The 17,430-nt window shown below is 34.1% G+C and overlaps 1 protein-coding gene across 1 annotated transcript; it reads left to right on the top strand.

Moving 5' to 3' along the window:
• The first annotated feature begins 14,450 nt into the window (after window positions 1-14,450).
• On the top strand, window positions 14,451-16,578 carry LOC132637791 (uncharacterized). Its single transcript, XM_060354828.1, has 5 exons — window positions 14,451-15,051; window positions 15,118-15,322; window positions 15,406-15,638; window positions 15,737-15,869; window positions 16,137-16,578. The coding sequence occupies exons 1-5, from the start codon at window positions 14,451-14,453 to the stop codon at window positions 16,576-16,578; spliced, it is 1,614 nt and encodes a 537-aa protein (XP_060210811.1).
• The last annotated feature ends 852 nt before the right edge of the window (window positions 16,579-17,430 follow it).

A 17,430-nucleotide genomic window follows, 5' to 3' on the forward strand; every position in this document is an offset into this window, starting at 1 on the left:
ACTCTTCTATAATCCAAGTGTTTCAATGTATTAATGCTTCAATCATCATGGGAAGGTCATCAAACTTTCCTTAGATGTTGTAGGAACGAGCCTTGAGTAGCGATGCTTTTCTATACCAAAAACCCTATTTCACTTCCTTTGCAATTCCTTGATGTAGATGAACTTTGATGTGATTCTTACACTTGATTTCATGGATTTGATGTTATTGACCTTGATTTTCCTTTGGTCCTGTTGAATTCTTGTGAATAAAGTGTTTAGAGTGTTCTAGAGACTTCTTGAGTCGTGTAGATGAGAAATGAATAAATGAGCTTAGGGTCCCTTTTAATAACTCAAAACCTGATTTTTAATGAACAGTAGTCGGGTGCACAGTGGCCGTAAACCCAGTTTACGGGCCGTATTCTGGTTTACGGTCCGTCCTTCACGACCGTATTTAAGCATATCAGAAACAGAAAGGTTTGCTGGAGTCATGGTGGTTTACGGGTTGTATTTCGATTTACGGTCCGTATTCTGAGTCGTATTTAACCATTTCGTCATTTGGTAGAAATTTGAAATTTTTGGAATGTTGAAGGACGATGGCAGTTTACGGTCCGTAAACCACTTTACGGGCCGTATTCTATTTTACGACCCACTGGGTCGAAGTGCAAATCTGTAACTTTCTCATTTCCAGAATTCATAAATAGTCATTCCCTACTTAGTAAAACATCTCACACTCATACACTTCGTTGGTCTACTCGTTGTACGTTCACGGAGAAATTTCCGAGGTGTAACAGTTTGCCTCAAAATTCTACCTGATCAGGCAGAGTTTGAGTCAAACTATGCCTGATCAGGTAGAGTTTTGCCTTCAGACATGTCAGAGCTCTACCTTAAGGCAGAGTTTGCCTTATACCTGAAGGCAAAACTCTGCCTTAAGGCCTAACTTTGGCCCGAACAGGCCTAACTTTGCTACAAAACTCTGTCTTGCGAAATTCCGCACAAAAAAAAAAAGCTTTTGTATCATGAATTTGGGCCCGGGCTTAGCACGGGCCTCATGTAACTAGTATCAAAATAAACTGAATTTGTTGATAGACGATTTTCAAGGAACATAATTCTAATTTTGTTTATAGAAAAGGGCAAAAAATGCCCTGGACTATCGCAAAATGTCTAATTATATCCTTCATCTACCTAGTTTGTTGAAAATATTCTAAATGTCAACATTTAATTTAAAAAAGTATATTATTTAAATTTCAAGTGACATTTTATTACTGATCCAATTATAAACTCTGACCTCAATTAAATAAAGGGAAAAGGACGCAAATGGCCATCCGGGTGAAACTATTGACACTCGATGACCCAAAAATCTTAAAAGTCATTTTTAGCCTTTTCAAAATAATTCCATTTTCTAGCTATTTTGCAACTAATTCCAGCATATGTGTATAAACTGTATCATTGATGTATATGTATTATTACTGTATATGTATAGAAAATATATCATACATATAGAATATGTATCACAACTCTGTGTGTGTATATATATGTATATAAACTGTATCATTATCATATATAATATGTATATCTAAAGTATATGTATAGAAAAAATATATCATTGTTGTATAATTTGTGTATAATAAATATATAATTAGAAAATGTATCATTGGTGTATAATTTTTGTTTAATACACGTATAATTAATGCATACTTACTAATTATACACTTATTACACATGTTTTGGGATCTAGAAGGCTCAACTAACGTATACTTACTAATTATACACCTATTATACATGTTTTGGGATATTTTTTGTTACACCCCGTATCTTCGAAGAGCACTTATCAAATTTGAAACATAAGTACGTTGAGTTAGGGTTAAGTAAAACCACTTTGGAATATAAGGAGCAAGCATTATTAAGTATCTTTAATGAGTGAAGGATGTATATAAGGTATACCGGAGGGTTTTATAAGGAAATGAGTGGAAGAAATGGAGTAGTACGACTTTGGAGAAAGGACGGGTAAAGTTTCGTGAGAAGATTTTGGTCCTACTTGAGGGACGAATATCTCTTAGCATATGAAGTGTTTTAAGGTTTTTCAAAATCCTAAAATGAATTTCGTCGAGTCTAGTTTCCAACGCAACAAACCGCTCATCAATAGGACATCAGAGTGGAGAATTATGGACGTTACAAGTTCGGCTGACAGAGCAGAAACGCGTGCTACAGTGACCCGACCCGAATTTGACCCTTATATAAAGGGTAATAACCCCTTTTTTTCATCATATTTTCCTAGAAAATTCCAGAAAAATAGTTGAGGGTGTGAGAATACCAAAAAAATGAGCAATTTTCAAGTGACGGAATATTAGTTTAGGTCCGGATAGCGCGTGGTTGTGATTGTAGTCTTGTTTTGCGATCTACTTTGACGTGGATTCAAAGCGGATATCGGGGATATTGCTACTTCAACAGGAGTAAGGTATGAATCTTTCTCTTTTGGTATTATTTAAGGCTTATTCTCGGAGACAAAGTCGTTAAATAATTGTGTAGTAAATTGGTTAGTTATGGAAGTTGGAAAACAGCGTGTGGGCTGTTTTATTGTATATATTGGTGTTGGAAATGATGTTATTGATGTTGGTATTGTTGTTGTTGTTGTTGGTTGCTGAATTGAGATGTCGAGCTAGGCATATAAACAGGGGAGCTGCTGCCCGATTTTCAGCAGGATATAAAATAGTTTGACTTGAAAGCTTAGCACAAATATACTACGATGAGTCTAACGATTGTGTGAATCCTCTTAAATGTAGACTTGCGAGCTCGGACGAATAAGTGTAGATAATTGGAGGCTGAACAGGTATGTGAAGGCTAGTCCCTTTCTTTCAAAAGGCATGATTCCTATGCTATTATTCCATATATGTTTCCATAACCTTCTTACAACCAAAAGTTAGAAGTTCATGATTCTTAAAAGCTTGTTATGATACTAAAGATGATGTGTTTTCTATGATGAACATGATGATGCTGATTTGAATTCTAGAAATTCCAAAGCTTATGATTTTAATTCTAAGATGAGATCACTGAGCTTATTTCATGATTTTCTTGATTCCACTCATTGTTGTTGACCTCATGTTATAATAATTGTTCCTTCAAGGTGAGATAGAGCGATGATGATTATTCCATAATATAATCGGAGGTTACCGACCTTACGTCACTCCGATAAAGTGATAACTTTTACTTGGGCTCTCATGCATGCTACTTATGTTTATATATATACATATTTATATGTACATATGGGGTAAAGGTGAGGCGTTATATACGCATAGCCACCTGATCGGCTGGATATCGTCCCGGACGCGGGATATATGGGAAAATGGATCGGGCCATTCACTCCGCGGCAATATATATACAAGATGATGATATGATATATGGATCGGGCTGCACGTTCCGCAGCAATATAAAATATTTATGGATTGGGCTGCACGTTCTGTAGCACTATTATTTATTTATGGATCGGGCTGCACTTCTTCCTGGAGCGCTGCCGAGTCTGGATGTATATATGTTTGTATGATTTTTGTTCAGGGCATGTCGGGGGCCCTGTACTGACATGTATACTTCAGTCATGTTCATAGAGGCTTTGCAGACAGTTCCTGTGTATAGCTTCGTTATGTTCTATCGGTCGTTATATTGGCGTCGTGGGTCCATTGGACATATATTTATACATGATATTACGTTCATATCTAGCCTTAGCCTTATTTTGTCATTCGAGACATAGAGAATACAAGTTATAAGTTGGTTCGCTCGGTTTCCGTAAGGTGCCGGGTGCCAATCATGCCTTACCAAGGGTGGGGTGTGACATTTTTGAAGTCTCAGTATGAATTTTTTTTGTCGATCTTTAGTGGCGACTATAGTCCTGTTCTTTTGTAGCGAACCTTTTAGTTACGACTTTACGATCTTTTGTGGCGACAAAAAGCCTGATTATTTTTAGTGAATGGCCTAGCCCATTCTGGGCTAGCGCTTGACAATACTTTGGGCTGAACGGCCAACTCGGGGTTTTAAGCCCAAACATGGGTCGAACTATGGCCACGGGGTGTACTTTTCTCTTAAATAAATTCACCCACCCGATTTTCTGACTTACCCGCCCCAAACACTAATCCGCCTGAAAACATAAAATTTCATCGGAAAAATCATTTTTGGTCATTTTTGCTTTACCTCCTCTTTTTGTTTATTCTTTTTATCTGTCATTCAATTTTTTTTCCAGCCATAGATTTTTCGATGTATATTTACAGATGGAGCTATTGTGAGAGGTGGCGTTTTGGAGCAACGATGGTCACCAGTCAATGGGGCTGTTTACGGTAACGCACTGTCTGTGAGAGCTTTTTAAACCATGTGTGTGCAGTCCCTTTTTTATTCTTTCTTCCTTTTTATTGTGTGTGTGTTTGTATCGTGAACGTGCAAGTGGTGTTTTGGAGAAAAAAATAAAGAAGAAAAGGGAGTAGAGCAAAAATGACCGAAAGTGATTTTCCCGATAATATTTTATGTTTTCCAAGCGGGTTAGTGTTTGGCTCTGACGGGTGAGGGAATTTATTTAATTGGGGTCAGAGTTAAAAATTGGACCAATAATAAAATGCACGTGAAATTTAAATAATTTTCTTAATTAAGTGTTGACCGTTAGTCATAAGGACATAACTGAGCAAAAAAGGTAACTAAAGAGGTATTTTCAGTAAAATAAGTGGATGAAGGATATATTTAGATCTTCGAAAAGAATAATAAAAAAAAGAATTGTAGAAAAAAAAACTGTCTACTTTTTATAATTGAAATATTTTAAAATTTTGAATTAGACTACTCACACCTTCATATTAGTAAGTAAAATTTTATACAACAACATCTAACGGATTGTATTTCAAATATATGTCCAACGTCTTATTAATTTGAATTAATCCTAACTAACATAAATAATAGAACTTATGAGATGCAACATAATCCTGGATTTCTAATTCAAATTTGCTGATACTAAATTACTTTTTATCTTATTTAAGTAATTCGAACGAGTTTCTTAAAGCATTGAATCATGTAGAACAGAGATGCATTGTGCAAATTGTATGAAATGTACTTGATAACTAGCTTCTGATGAGAAGAAAAAACTGATTCGGAGGAGTTACAAGTACACGACTCAACAACATACCATACAAGAGATTATCAAGTGATCCCTCCCAACAAACTCAATAAGTCCATATACTGATCCAAACTATCTAACATACTACAGTTACACCAAAGATGGAGACTCCCAGTCTCCCTCTTCCTACAGTTTCGTACTTCCTCACAAATATAATCTATCTTTCAATTTCTCTTTGAGTTTAATCTTTTGATTTCATTTTAACTATTGGGCATTATCTCTTGAAAGTTAGCTATAAGTAGGGATGACGACAGTTAAATATTTTTAATAACTAGGTTCCTTCTAATTATGCTAATTGTTTATTTTATAACAATATCGATGATGTTCAATTGTGTTGTGTGTTATTATAACAATTTGCTAGAATCATAGATTTATATCACGAAAAGAAATTGACTTTGCAGCCACGATTTTTGGTGTTACCAAGATTTTTTACAGAAAATATTGTTTTTGCACAAAGAGGAGAAGAGATAAAATCATGAAAATGTTGAAGTTCATAAATCTGGCAAAAGGAGAAATAATCGGAAAGTTTTTAAGCTGATAAGGACTTCTTTATTATTCAAACTATGGTTAGACTTTTGATTTAGTTTATTAAATCTTAACCATCTATTTTAACTCATGCCATTTGTCTCTCATCCAAGTAAGAACTTGGGGAAAATGAAGCAATGGAAATGGAGAGGAGCCTCATCCCAGAATTTTGATGTTTGGTATGTCATCCCCGTCATAGGGTTTGATTGATGGATTAGTCTCCTAACATATCGCCTAAGAACAATGGAAGAAGAAGAATAAAAAGATCAGTTTTTTTACCGAATAATAAAAAACAGTGTTTTAAAAGGCAGTTTCAGGACTCGCCTTGGGGCGAGGCACTAGAAAAACGCCTCAGGGCTTAGTTCCTATGAGGCCTACGCCCTAAGCGCTCGACTGTACGCCCTAAACACGCCTAAATCCCAATGCTTAGGGCTCGCCTAACAGTTCTTACACAAATTATACGTTAAATTCCTTAATTAAAATCATTGACCCTCATAATGCTTTAACAAATGAATGATACTTAATAGTTTTTCATCTATATAAATAAGAAGATTGGGTGTAACTCAAATAATAAGTCGTAATATTGCATATTTACTATTTGAGAACATCGTGAGGGTGAATATCACTTAACATTTCTTTTAAAAATACGTAGCCGATTTGTACATTTTCACTTGCCATTGGTCTTTTTTCCTATATATCAAAATTATCATATTTTATTATTTCGCTATTTGAAATTAATTTAAATTTATTCATGAAGGAGTTACATTTTAATTATAATACTGATCACTACTAAAAAACAGGTGAAAATCCACGGTTAAAACCGATGGATTGCGTCGGTTTTTCAGTGAAAAATCGACGGAAAATCATCGCAACACGTCTGTCGGTTTACATTACGTCGCTTTTCGAAACCGGCGGACTCAGACGACAACGTCGGTTTTTTTTTTTGAAATAAAAAAAAATGTAGCAACTTGGAATCAAACCCAGATATGTTCCTTGGCATTAACGGGCTCTACCACTAGACCACACATGTTCTTTGTTCAAATACTTACATTGATTTATTTATACTATTTTTTCGCTGTAAAAATCGACTGACTCCGTCGGTTTATTTTAGGAAATAATATAATAAATAATTATATTTTTGCGCATTTTTGCACGAAACATAACCGACGCAGTACGACGATTATCTTAAAAAAAAATTAGATTTCAAAAAATTATCGAAAAACTGACGAAATCCGTGGAGTTTTTCCGTCGGTTTTTGCCAGTTTTTTAGTAGTGGATAAAGTTTATTGATATAAAATGAACAGTATGATAGTAATATGTTTTTAAGAAAATGTGATTTTTTCATTGTTTGAAAATTAAGATGTTAGATTTGATTTGTATTCCATAATAGCTTTTATTTCATTGTATTATTTATACTCTTAAAACTATGTTATATATAATTACAAGTTGTAACCAAACTTTTGAGGCCCCAAAAAATTTTACTGATGAATTTCATGGTTTAAGTTTCTCTTAGATAGTATTGAAGATTTTAAAAAGAATTACAAAATATATATAACAAAAGAAAGGAAAAACACTATGTATGGTTTAAGTGCAATATTGTAAAACTTTCAACTAAACTACTCAAATCTTCATATTATTACATAAAGTTTTTATAATAACATCCTAGGTAATGTCTTTAAAACACATGACTAATAACTTATTGACTTGAATTGATCCTCACTAATATAAATACTAATGTTGCTATATGAAGTAAAAGACAACAGGTATGAAATGAAAAAGGTAATACTAAATTTTTTGTATATTTGTCTATACTTAAGGCCTCATATTTAAATTTATTATTTATTTACAGTTTTATTTTATTTGTTTTATGTAATTTTACTTATTCAAAAATATTTATTGTAATTATATTATTTTATGAAATACTAAAAATTAAATACCCATGGGGCTTACGCCCTGTGCCTCGGGGGCTCGGGGCTTACGCCTCGCCGAGACAAATATAATACGCCATGCCTACGCCCCCGCCTTTTAAAACCCTTATAAAAATATTAATACTAATCAACATAGGGATAGCCCACAAACCGTTCGACTTTTTTCACTTCGTAACCCGACTTTCTGTTCTTGACAAGTTCTATCCTCTCTGCATAAGTGGAATTATTGGGATAGTATCCCAGGAGAAATGGCCACATCTCCTTATGAAGAGCTTCCTCGATTCCTCCGTAGAAAATCCATCTTTTTGCTTCTTTTCAGTCTCTGATTTTCCCACTGGGGTCATGGAAAAGAGGAAAAAAATGAGCTTAGAGATGCAAAGGTACTCCCACACACACACATAAAAATATTGAAAGTTAAAAAAAAAAAACAATCTCAAAAGATAGCCTTCTATCTCTCTTTTATTCAAGACAGGTTGCCTCGGATTTCCCTAAACTATTGGCTCTTTGTCCATCTGCAAAAGAAAGTTTGTTTGCGCGTAGTAGCTTTTGTAGTAGTATTTTACAAACCAGAACTGAAAATTAGATAAGATGATACCCTTCTACCTCTCCAGTCTGTCGTGGTCTGATCCATATGGGTGAAAAATCGTCAAACTGCTGAAGAAAAACTGGCATTCATTAAAAAAAACAGGAGGACAAAATGCAATTATAACTTGTTGAAATAGTTAAAAAAAGAAGAAGAAGGAGAATTGGAGTCTTGAAATAAACCAAACTACCCTTGCTAGATTTTTTACATAAGGGTGAAGAGGGGCAAATGAGGGAGGGGAATACTCTATGGTGAATCCAACCCCCACCAACAAATGGTGGAGGTTTAGACAGGTCTCAATCACCACCCTGGCTAGATATGATTCATATGGTTGGTAGCTTAGGAAATAAACTATATTTTTATTTTTTATAAGAGCAAGCAAACTATAATTTGAAAAACTATTCACATGCATACTCTACAATACTCCAGTAGCTCTTCGCATGGGACCTTACATTAAAGGCCTGAAGATGCACTTTCTCAATGCAGTAAGGGTTCTCAACATCTTAGGCCAGAATTCCTGTCATTCCGGGCTCTGGAATCTATGAATTTCCAATAATTAGTTCTTGAGAAAAGGATAACCTTTTAGGAAAATCAACAAAAACATCACCACTATGATAACACTAAGCTCAATGCCAAACTAATTGGCCGACAGCCATATGAATCCTCTTTGCCCCATTGTTGACACCTAATTTTTGATCTCCCGTAATTTATTTTAATTGCTTAAAGTGCCTGAATATTAAATGGGGTGATAAATATATATTTTTTTAGTAAAAATCAAGATGATTTTATAGACTATGCATATAATGTTTTACCTTTAGTGTTTGGTAAAATAATTTCTATAATAAATCTTTTGGAAATTATTTCACAATAACTAATAAGACATTTTACTAAAAATAGTGTGGAGTAGCTATTTATTTAATTATGCAAATATCAGAATTTTAATTAGCAAATATTTACCCCCCATTTTTAATTCAAGGAAATTGAGTAATTGAAATAAATAATCATTTTACCCCAAAATTTTAATTCTCTGTATAATTAATTTATGTGCACAATTCTCAAATTAATTATAATTGATTTAGATAAATTAATTATGATTATATTTGTAAATTGCCTATTATGTGTTTAATTACGGCTACAATTGAAATAATCAATTAAATTAGCCAAATGGGGCCACAATTGAAAATAGCAAATTCATGCTTTAATTCAATTAAGGCCATCCCTGTAAATTTAATATTTTTTTTATGAAAATCAGTCATGTTTTTAAATTAATTGGTTTTTTTAGTTTCAATTTAGTAGCAAATTAATCTCTTAAATTGTCTTTTTATTATTATTATTATTATTATTATTATTATTATTTATTATTTTTGTGTACCCGTTAATTCTTTCCCTTTTGTTCTGTTAGTATATGTAATGCATCTATATATATAGGATATGTACATATGATATATACATATAGTATATATATGTGTAATACATATGATAAATTCTCTGCATAATCAATTTATGTGGACAATTATCAAATTAATTATAATTGATTTAGATAAATTAATTATGATTATATTTGTAAATTTCCTATTATGTGTTTAATCACGGCTACAATTGAAATAATCAATTAGATTAGCCAAATGGGGCCACAATTGAAAATACCAAATTCATGATTTAATTCAATTAAGGTCATCCCTGTAAATTTAATATTTTTATGAAAATTAGTCATGTTTTTAAATTAATTGTTTTTTTTAGTTTCAATTTAATAGCAAATTAATCTCTTAAATTTTCTTTTTTTTTTATTATTATTATTATTTTTTACTTTTGTGAACCCATTAATTCTTTCCCATTTGTTCTGTTGGTATATGTATATGTAATGCATCTATATATATACATATATATAGGATATGTACATATATACATATAGTATATATATATATATATATATATATATATATATATATATATATATATATGTGTGTGTGTGTGTGTGTGTGTGTGTGTGTGTGTGTGTGTGTGTGTGTGTGTGTGTGTGTGTGTGTGTGTGTGTGTGTGTGTGTGTGTAATACATCTAGCCCAACAAGGGCCAGACCCAGCCCAAGTCATGATTTAAGAGAAGGGGCCAAAGCTCCTTTATCCTTTTTTCTGCTTGTCCAAACAAGCCCCGTCTCTTCTTTCCCTCTCCCCTCCCCCTTTAACCCTAGCGCCGCTGAGAGAGATTCTCTCTCCCCTACATCACGCTCCTTATTTTAGCATGTTTACAGAGTGGTTTTGTGATTTCTTCAGGTTTGTGTGGCCATTTGAAGTAAGCTAATTAATACTCTTTACCATTTTCGTTTTAAATCGTCCAAACAAGGTATTATTTTGCTTTTGTTCTACTTTTTGTTTCTTCAACGTTCAAAAAGCTGTAAAGCCTTAATGAGTTTTGTTGGCATATGTTTGAAATGCAGATTTTTGATTGGTTCTTGGTAAAACCTCTGGATCGATCTATTGTTGACTTAAACTGGATCGTTGAAGTTTTTTTTTTTTAATGAAATTTCAACCCTACAATATGGAATTGTGAGGAGGGAACCTCAAATTTGAGGTTCATCCCACATCGAAACTCTAGGGTTTGGGAAACTTGGGGAATTCTATAAATAGGGTCTTTATTTTCACTTGTTAGGCACTGAAGAACAGAATCTCACTTGCAAAAAAAAAAAAAATATGAATACCTAGGGTTTCTAAGTGTTTTACACTAGAGACCTTTAATTTTCGGATTAGTTTAAAATTTTTGAAGTGTTTGGTTTTCTTTTTGTGTTGGCTGAGTTGGGAAATTGAGGAAGAAAAGGTTCTTTTAGTTCAAATCTCGACTAAGGGCTACACTCAAAAGAGGTAATCCCCTATCCTTTTTTTATATATATTTTATAGCCTCTTTGTTTTCATATTGTTTGGCTCTCTTCTTTTCTTTAAGGTGTTGATTTTTGTTTAGATAGTTATAGCTTAGTTAGTCACAGTACCCAAATTTCTGTTCATTATTAATGTTTGATTTTCCCTCTTGCTTGTTTAGCTAGTCTTACCCTTGTTGGTCGTGGTCTGTTGAGTTTACTGTCACCCTATTAGTTATAGCCCTAAAATTTTTGTTTCCTATCTAGCCGATACTATGATCAACATTGTTGTTTGATTTCCATTTCTTGTTTAGCCAGTCTTACCCTGCTGATTGTGGTATTTGATGTTGTATGTAGTTAGTGTCATCATGCTAGTTATGATCTTCAAGTGCCTATTCCCTGTTTAGGCTCGGCTGCTATCATGTTTTATTTCCCTTTTTGGTTTAATTTGAGTTTGTCCTGTTATTCATGGTACTTGATCTCTGGTTCCTTGTTTGATTAGTTTGTCTTGCCTAGTGAAAGGGGTTTGATGTGCTGCCTCTATTCAACAGGCCTGTTGAGTTCTAAGCTTCTTTGTCCTGTGAAAGATAAATCCAATCATGTTTAGTTTATAGTGGTTTATACTCTTATTTCTAGGTTTAGTTTTGGATCATCTTGTTTGATTACAGTGTTAAATGGCTCAGTTTAAGTTTGTCACGCTAATTAGAAATGTTAGCTGGTCCTATTTGTTTGTTTAGATCACCATGTTTAGTTATGATGTTTGGCTTCTTTGCCTGTTTGGTTGGGTTGCAAGCATACTGTGTCTTGATCATGTATATGTGTGTATATCTAAAGTATGCTTTGGTTCGTACACTTTTGGGGAGGTTAGTTGGGTTATTGTGGATCAAGCTTGAACCCTCCCCGATGTTAGCCATGCTTGGGATTCTTGGAAATCCCTTGGAACTTGTGCAACATTAGGAAGACGAGGGCAAAAGCTTTCCAAAATTAACCCTCCAAATATCCTTGTGGATTTATATGAACGAGGTATACTCAAAATATACATGAAGTATACATAAGCCATTTGTTTGTTTTGAATTTTGAAACTGCTCTGTTACTGGGCCTTAACCCATTGTTACTGATTACCACCTAGTTAATTTGGTAGTTAAAATAAAAGAAGTACAAATCATTTCAAAACTTTTGAGTTTAAAACCAATTTTACGAAAAATTAGACATGTATTTAAGAAAAAGTTAGATTTTGGATCAAATAATGGACTGATTTTATGAGTGATACCAGTGGTATTTTAAAACACTAAGTTGTTAAATTTAAAAACGCGGATTTTCATACAATTTGGTCATCATAGAATCTGGTAAATTTTTATGAGCAAACCTGGTCTAAAGAAGTACAAAAAAAAAAAGAAAAAAAAAAAAGGAGAAGCAACATGTTAATTAAACCCCTTTTGAAAATAAGGAGTAAAATTGTGTTAACACTGATTTAGACTCGAAAGTCTGCTAAATTTTGACCAATGTAGCATGTTTTGGGATTGAAAGGGGTGTATTTCAATTGGGCCGCATTTGGATAAAAAGAACAGATTTGAATTTGGCATTTAAAGGATTTGGGCAGAAGTTTGGCTCGTCCCATGATGCACGGACTAAATGAATTTGGGAGATCAGCCCGTTTTTGTGTGACTGAATTAAACATTTGACATTTGGTGGACTAAATTGGGCCTGTTGGACCGTGAGTTCGTTTTGGGCCAGATTGAGTTTGGCAGACTAGATATATAGGCTATGGTCTTGACCTGTTGGGCTTCACTAAAATGTTTCTTGATTTGATAAAGTAAAAAAAATTTCTTGGTCCAAAAAGTCTTTTTTCTCGGTCTGGAAAACTCTTTTAACCCGGTTTTCCTAATTTTCCTTTTGAATAAATTAGGTGGCGACTCTAAAACACTAACTATCCAATTTAGAGCACCAACTATCTAGTAGTAACTTTTATGCCTTACTCGCGTAAAAGCGAACCGTAACACCCATTATACTCCATATGGACCCGTTTCACTTCAATACTTAAAATTTTGTATCAACATAGATTGTAGGAGTTCTAAGGTTCTTTAAGTCCCACAATTATCCCTGCACTGATATACACATCTATAAAAAATGAAAAAGGCACCTAGCAAAAACCGCACTAATGTAAGTGTACAACATTACTAACCATCTGATATAAATGCAGAAACAAAAGTTAGTTCTATGTAACCAAAGAGAAATTACGAACATATGCTTCATGGAAATTTTGAGCTGATGTTTCACGAACAAGTGAGGAGATCAGAGTTCTCTGTATCTGTAAGAAGCAAAATCTGTTGAAGGAAGAATTAAGAAGGGAAAACCAGTCTTTTATTATAGTTAGTTAAATCTGTTAAGTACATTAGTGAGTTTTAAAAGTTAGTTAATTGTTAGTTAAAGGAGTGATTAACTTATTTAGTATAAATATCCATGTACTAATCATTTGTACACAATGAAATAATAAGAGACTCAATATTTCTCTCTCTACATCTTCGTCTTCTCCAATGTATCTTGAATGATTAGGATTCAGATTTACATCTCAAATTACAACATGGTATCAGAGCATACGATTAGAAATTTTGGTTGTTAAGTTCGATCATCAAATTCTGCTGCTAAATCAATTGGTAATCTGTTGTTTCAATCGAAGACCATAATCACTATTTCTTGAAGTTCTTGCAATGGGAACAAACGGAGAACAAGCAACAAGAGGTATCAATCAATCGATGAACCAGACAGATGAAACTAATGCTAATCAAACTGGTGTAAAGCAGATGAACAATCAATCACAAGGTTCTGGTATGGTTGACTATAATCATCCTTTATTCTTAAGTCTTTCAGATACTAATGGTTTTGCAATTATTTCGTTTCAATTAACTGGTAGTGATAATTACACAATCTGGTATAGATCAATGAGACTTGCTTTATTAGGACGTAATAAATAGGGCATTTTAAATGGTTCTTGCAAGAAAGACAAGTATCCACAAGATTTGTGGGATCAATAGGGGAGGGTAAATGCAATTGTAATTTCTTGGATTATGAATATAGTGTCGAAACATCTGCTAGGTGGTATAGTGTTTAGTTCTAGTGCACATGCTGTTTAGGAAGATTTGCAAGAGAGTTTTGATCAAGTCGATGGTTCAAGAACTTATAATGTACACAAAGAGATTGCTACCCTCTATCAAGGTTCTTCTTCTATGTCTGTTTACTATGCTAGAATGAAAGAATTGTGGAGTGAATTTGAGAATATTGTACCTGCCCCAGGCTGTGATTGTCCTAAGTCTAAAGAGTTTGTTAATATTTACAAATACAAAAGTTATACCAGTTTCTCATAGGGTTGAATGAGTCTTACAAAAAGACTAGAAGCCAAATCCTATTGATGAATTCCTCTTCCTACAGTTGGTCAAGCATTTGCAATGATTGTAGGTGATGAAAACCAAAAAGGAGTTACTAGTACATCAGGAATTCCAGGAGTTAATGTTGCTATAATGAGCAACTTGAATGTGCACAAGTTGAATACTTATGAGTCTGTAGCTATGTACTCTAAAGGCAACAACAATCCCAGGTTCAAGAAGAATTACACCAACACCACCACTAACAACTTGTACTGTGACTTTTGTATACTCAGAAATCATAATAGGATTGATTGTTGCAAACTTAATGGATACCCTACTGACTATAAGTCTAAGAAGAAAGCAGGTGGAAATGCAGGGAATGCTGCTGTATATAATGTCTCAATAAATAATGCAGAATTTCAATATTGTGGTATGGTTAGAATAGATGTGTATTCTCAGAACTATGGTGCTGGTATGCGGTCTCAAGCATATAATACTGATGTAACAACTATAGCAAATAAGAGTCAAAAAGTGACTACTAATCAGCAAGCAGGATTTCCCAACCAACAAAGCCCAATAGTGCAACTTGGAAACGGGTTTACTCTAGAGCAATATGAGGAGATCAAGCAAATGCTGAATAATTCAACCCCCGCTGCTTCTGTTAATGTAGCTCATGCTGCAGGTATTAACCTTGCTTTAGTAGCTACTAATTCTGCTTACTAGTCAAGCTTTGTTGGCTGCTAATCAGGCACAGAATGGATCATAGACACTGGTGCTACTAATCACATGGTTTCTGATATCAATTTATTGAACAAGTCTAGTATAACTGAGAATAGCATTTCAAAACCGGTCTATTTGCCCAATGGTGATATAACTCAAGTTACTCATACTGGTGCTAGTTCAATCTCAAGTAGAAATATTGTGACAAATTTATTTCATGTTCCTCAGTTCAAGTATAATCTATTATCAGTCTTTAAGATCACAAAGGAACTAAAATGATCAACAATTTTCTTTCCTTATTTTTGCTTATTTCAAGATCTCTTCAGTGGGAAGTGAAGGAGATTGGTAAGGAGGATAATGGTCTATATATACTGATCAATGAGTCAAGCAAACACAATAATCAAGTAACTCTAGTAGCTGATGGCAGAGTTCAGTTGAAAGAGATCAACATTAGATTGTGGCACAGGAGGCTAGGTCATACCTCTATTACTGTTTTACAGAAGATTTTTCCTCTTGATAGACATGTTATTCATGCTGAAGTTGACAAATGTAGTATTTTCCCTTGTGCAAAACAAGCTACACTGCCTTTTCCTTCTAGTCATAAAAGACTAATTGCTGTTTTGATTTGATACATCTTAATCTACAAGGGCCTTACGAAGGAGCTACTTTTGATGGAAACAAATTTTTCTTGACGGTGGTAGATGATTATTCCAGGATGACTTGGATATTTTTGCTTAAACATAAGTCTGATGTGTTTCTTTTTATTCAACAATTTCTAAGGTATGTTCAAACTCAATTCAATATGACAGTAAAAATAGTTAGAAGTGACAATGGTACATAATCTGTGAATTCCTTGTATGGTGATTTGTTCAAGTCCTTAGGGATCATACATCAAAGGTCTTGCCCCTACACACCCCAACAGAATAGGGTGGTAGAGATAAAGCATAAGCATATCCTAGAAGTGACTAGAGCAATAAGGTTTCAAGGTCAAATACCCCCAAGGTTCTAGGGACATTGTGCGCTTTCTGCAGTTTACTTGATAAACAGGATGCCTAGTCCAGTTATTGGAAATCAATCTCCCTTTGAAAGAGTATATCACATGAAACCATCATTAGGACACTTAAGAGTGTTAGGTTGCTTGTGCTTTGCCAAAGTGATTCTAGAACATGATAAGCTGAAACCTAGGATTAGAAGTGCTATTCATATGGGATATTCAGAGGTTCAAAAAGGATACACTTTCTATGATATTGAAGATCATCAGTTTTATGTGAGCAGAGTAGTGTTCAAAGAAGAGTGCTTTCCCTTTGCTACACCTAACACAAGAAACACCAGTTATATAGATTCTAGTCAACAGTCCAGACTGTTTCCTGCTCCATCTATTCATTTTCCAATTGATTTTCATACAAATACCTATATCCAACAAGAACATCCAAATACTGATACCTCACAAATACAAGATCCTCTCCATACACCTGTTGAAGTCCTGTAAATACGATCCAGGAACCTATTCCTCAGACCAACATAGAAAATGATCTAGAACTAGATCCACAAGTTCAAATTCTTCCACCACAAGAAAAAAACCCTACAAATGAACAAATTGCAACCAGAACATCAGGAAGGGAAAGAAAACCTCCAGTTTGGATGAGTGATTTGTGTCCCTCAATATACATAAAGATATACCATATGCCATGGACAAGTTCATATCATACAGAAATCTATCAAAGCAATATCAGGCTTACATAGCTAAATCTTCCATGGATACAGAACCAACTAGCTATCAAGAAGTTGTTAAGGATCCTAGGTGGATTGAAGCAATGAAACTAGAAATCCAAGCTCTAGAATCCAACCACACATGGGATATGGCCAGCCTACAAAATGAACGACTCATATAGGCTGTAAATGGGTTTACAAAATAAAGTACAAGGGCCCAGGTGAGGTAGAAAGATTTAAAGCAAGATTAGTTGCTAAAGGATATAGTCAAAAGGAGGGGACAGATTATCGAGAAACCTTTTCCTCTATAGTAAAAATGGTTATTGTTAGAACCATTCTTGCTTTAGCTATATCCAAAAAATGACATATTCACCAAATGGATGTGTTTAAAGCCTTCTTACAAGGAGATCTTCATGATGAAATCTATATGCAACTTCCACAAGGATTTACAAGTCAGGAGGAGTCTTCAGTATGTAGACTTGTTAAATCCTTATATGGATTAAAACAAGCTCCTAGAGAGTGGAATCACAAGCTTATAGAAGCACTGATTAGTTCAATTTCAAACAAAGCCAATTTGAAGTGTTTTACGCACCTAATTTGGTGCTCAAATTGGATTTGAAGCCTAATTTGG

Source organism: Lycium barbarum, chromosome 4 (assembly GCF_019175385.1).
Source record: "Lycium barbarum isolate Lr01 chromosome 4, ASM1917538v2, whole genome shotgun sequence".
In the NCBI taxonomy this organism is placed as follows: Eukaryota; Viridiplantae; Streptophyta; class Magnoliopsida; order Solanales; family Solanaceae; genus Lycium; species Lycium barbarum.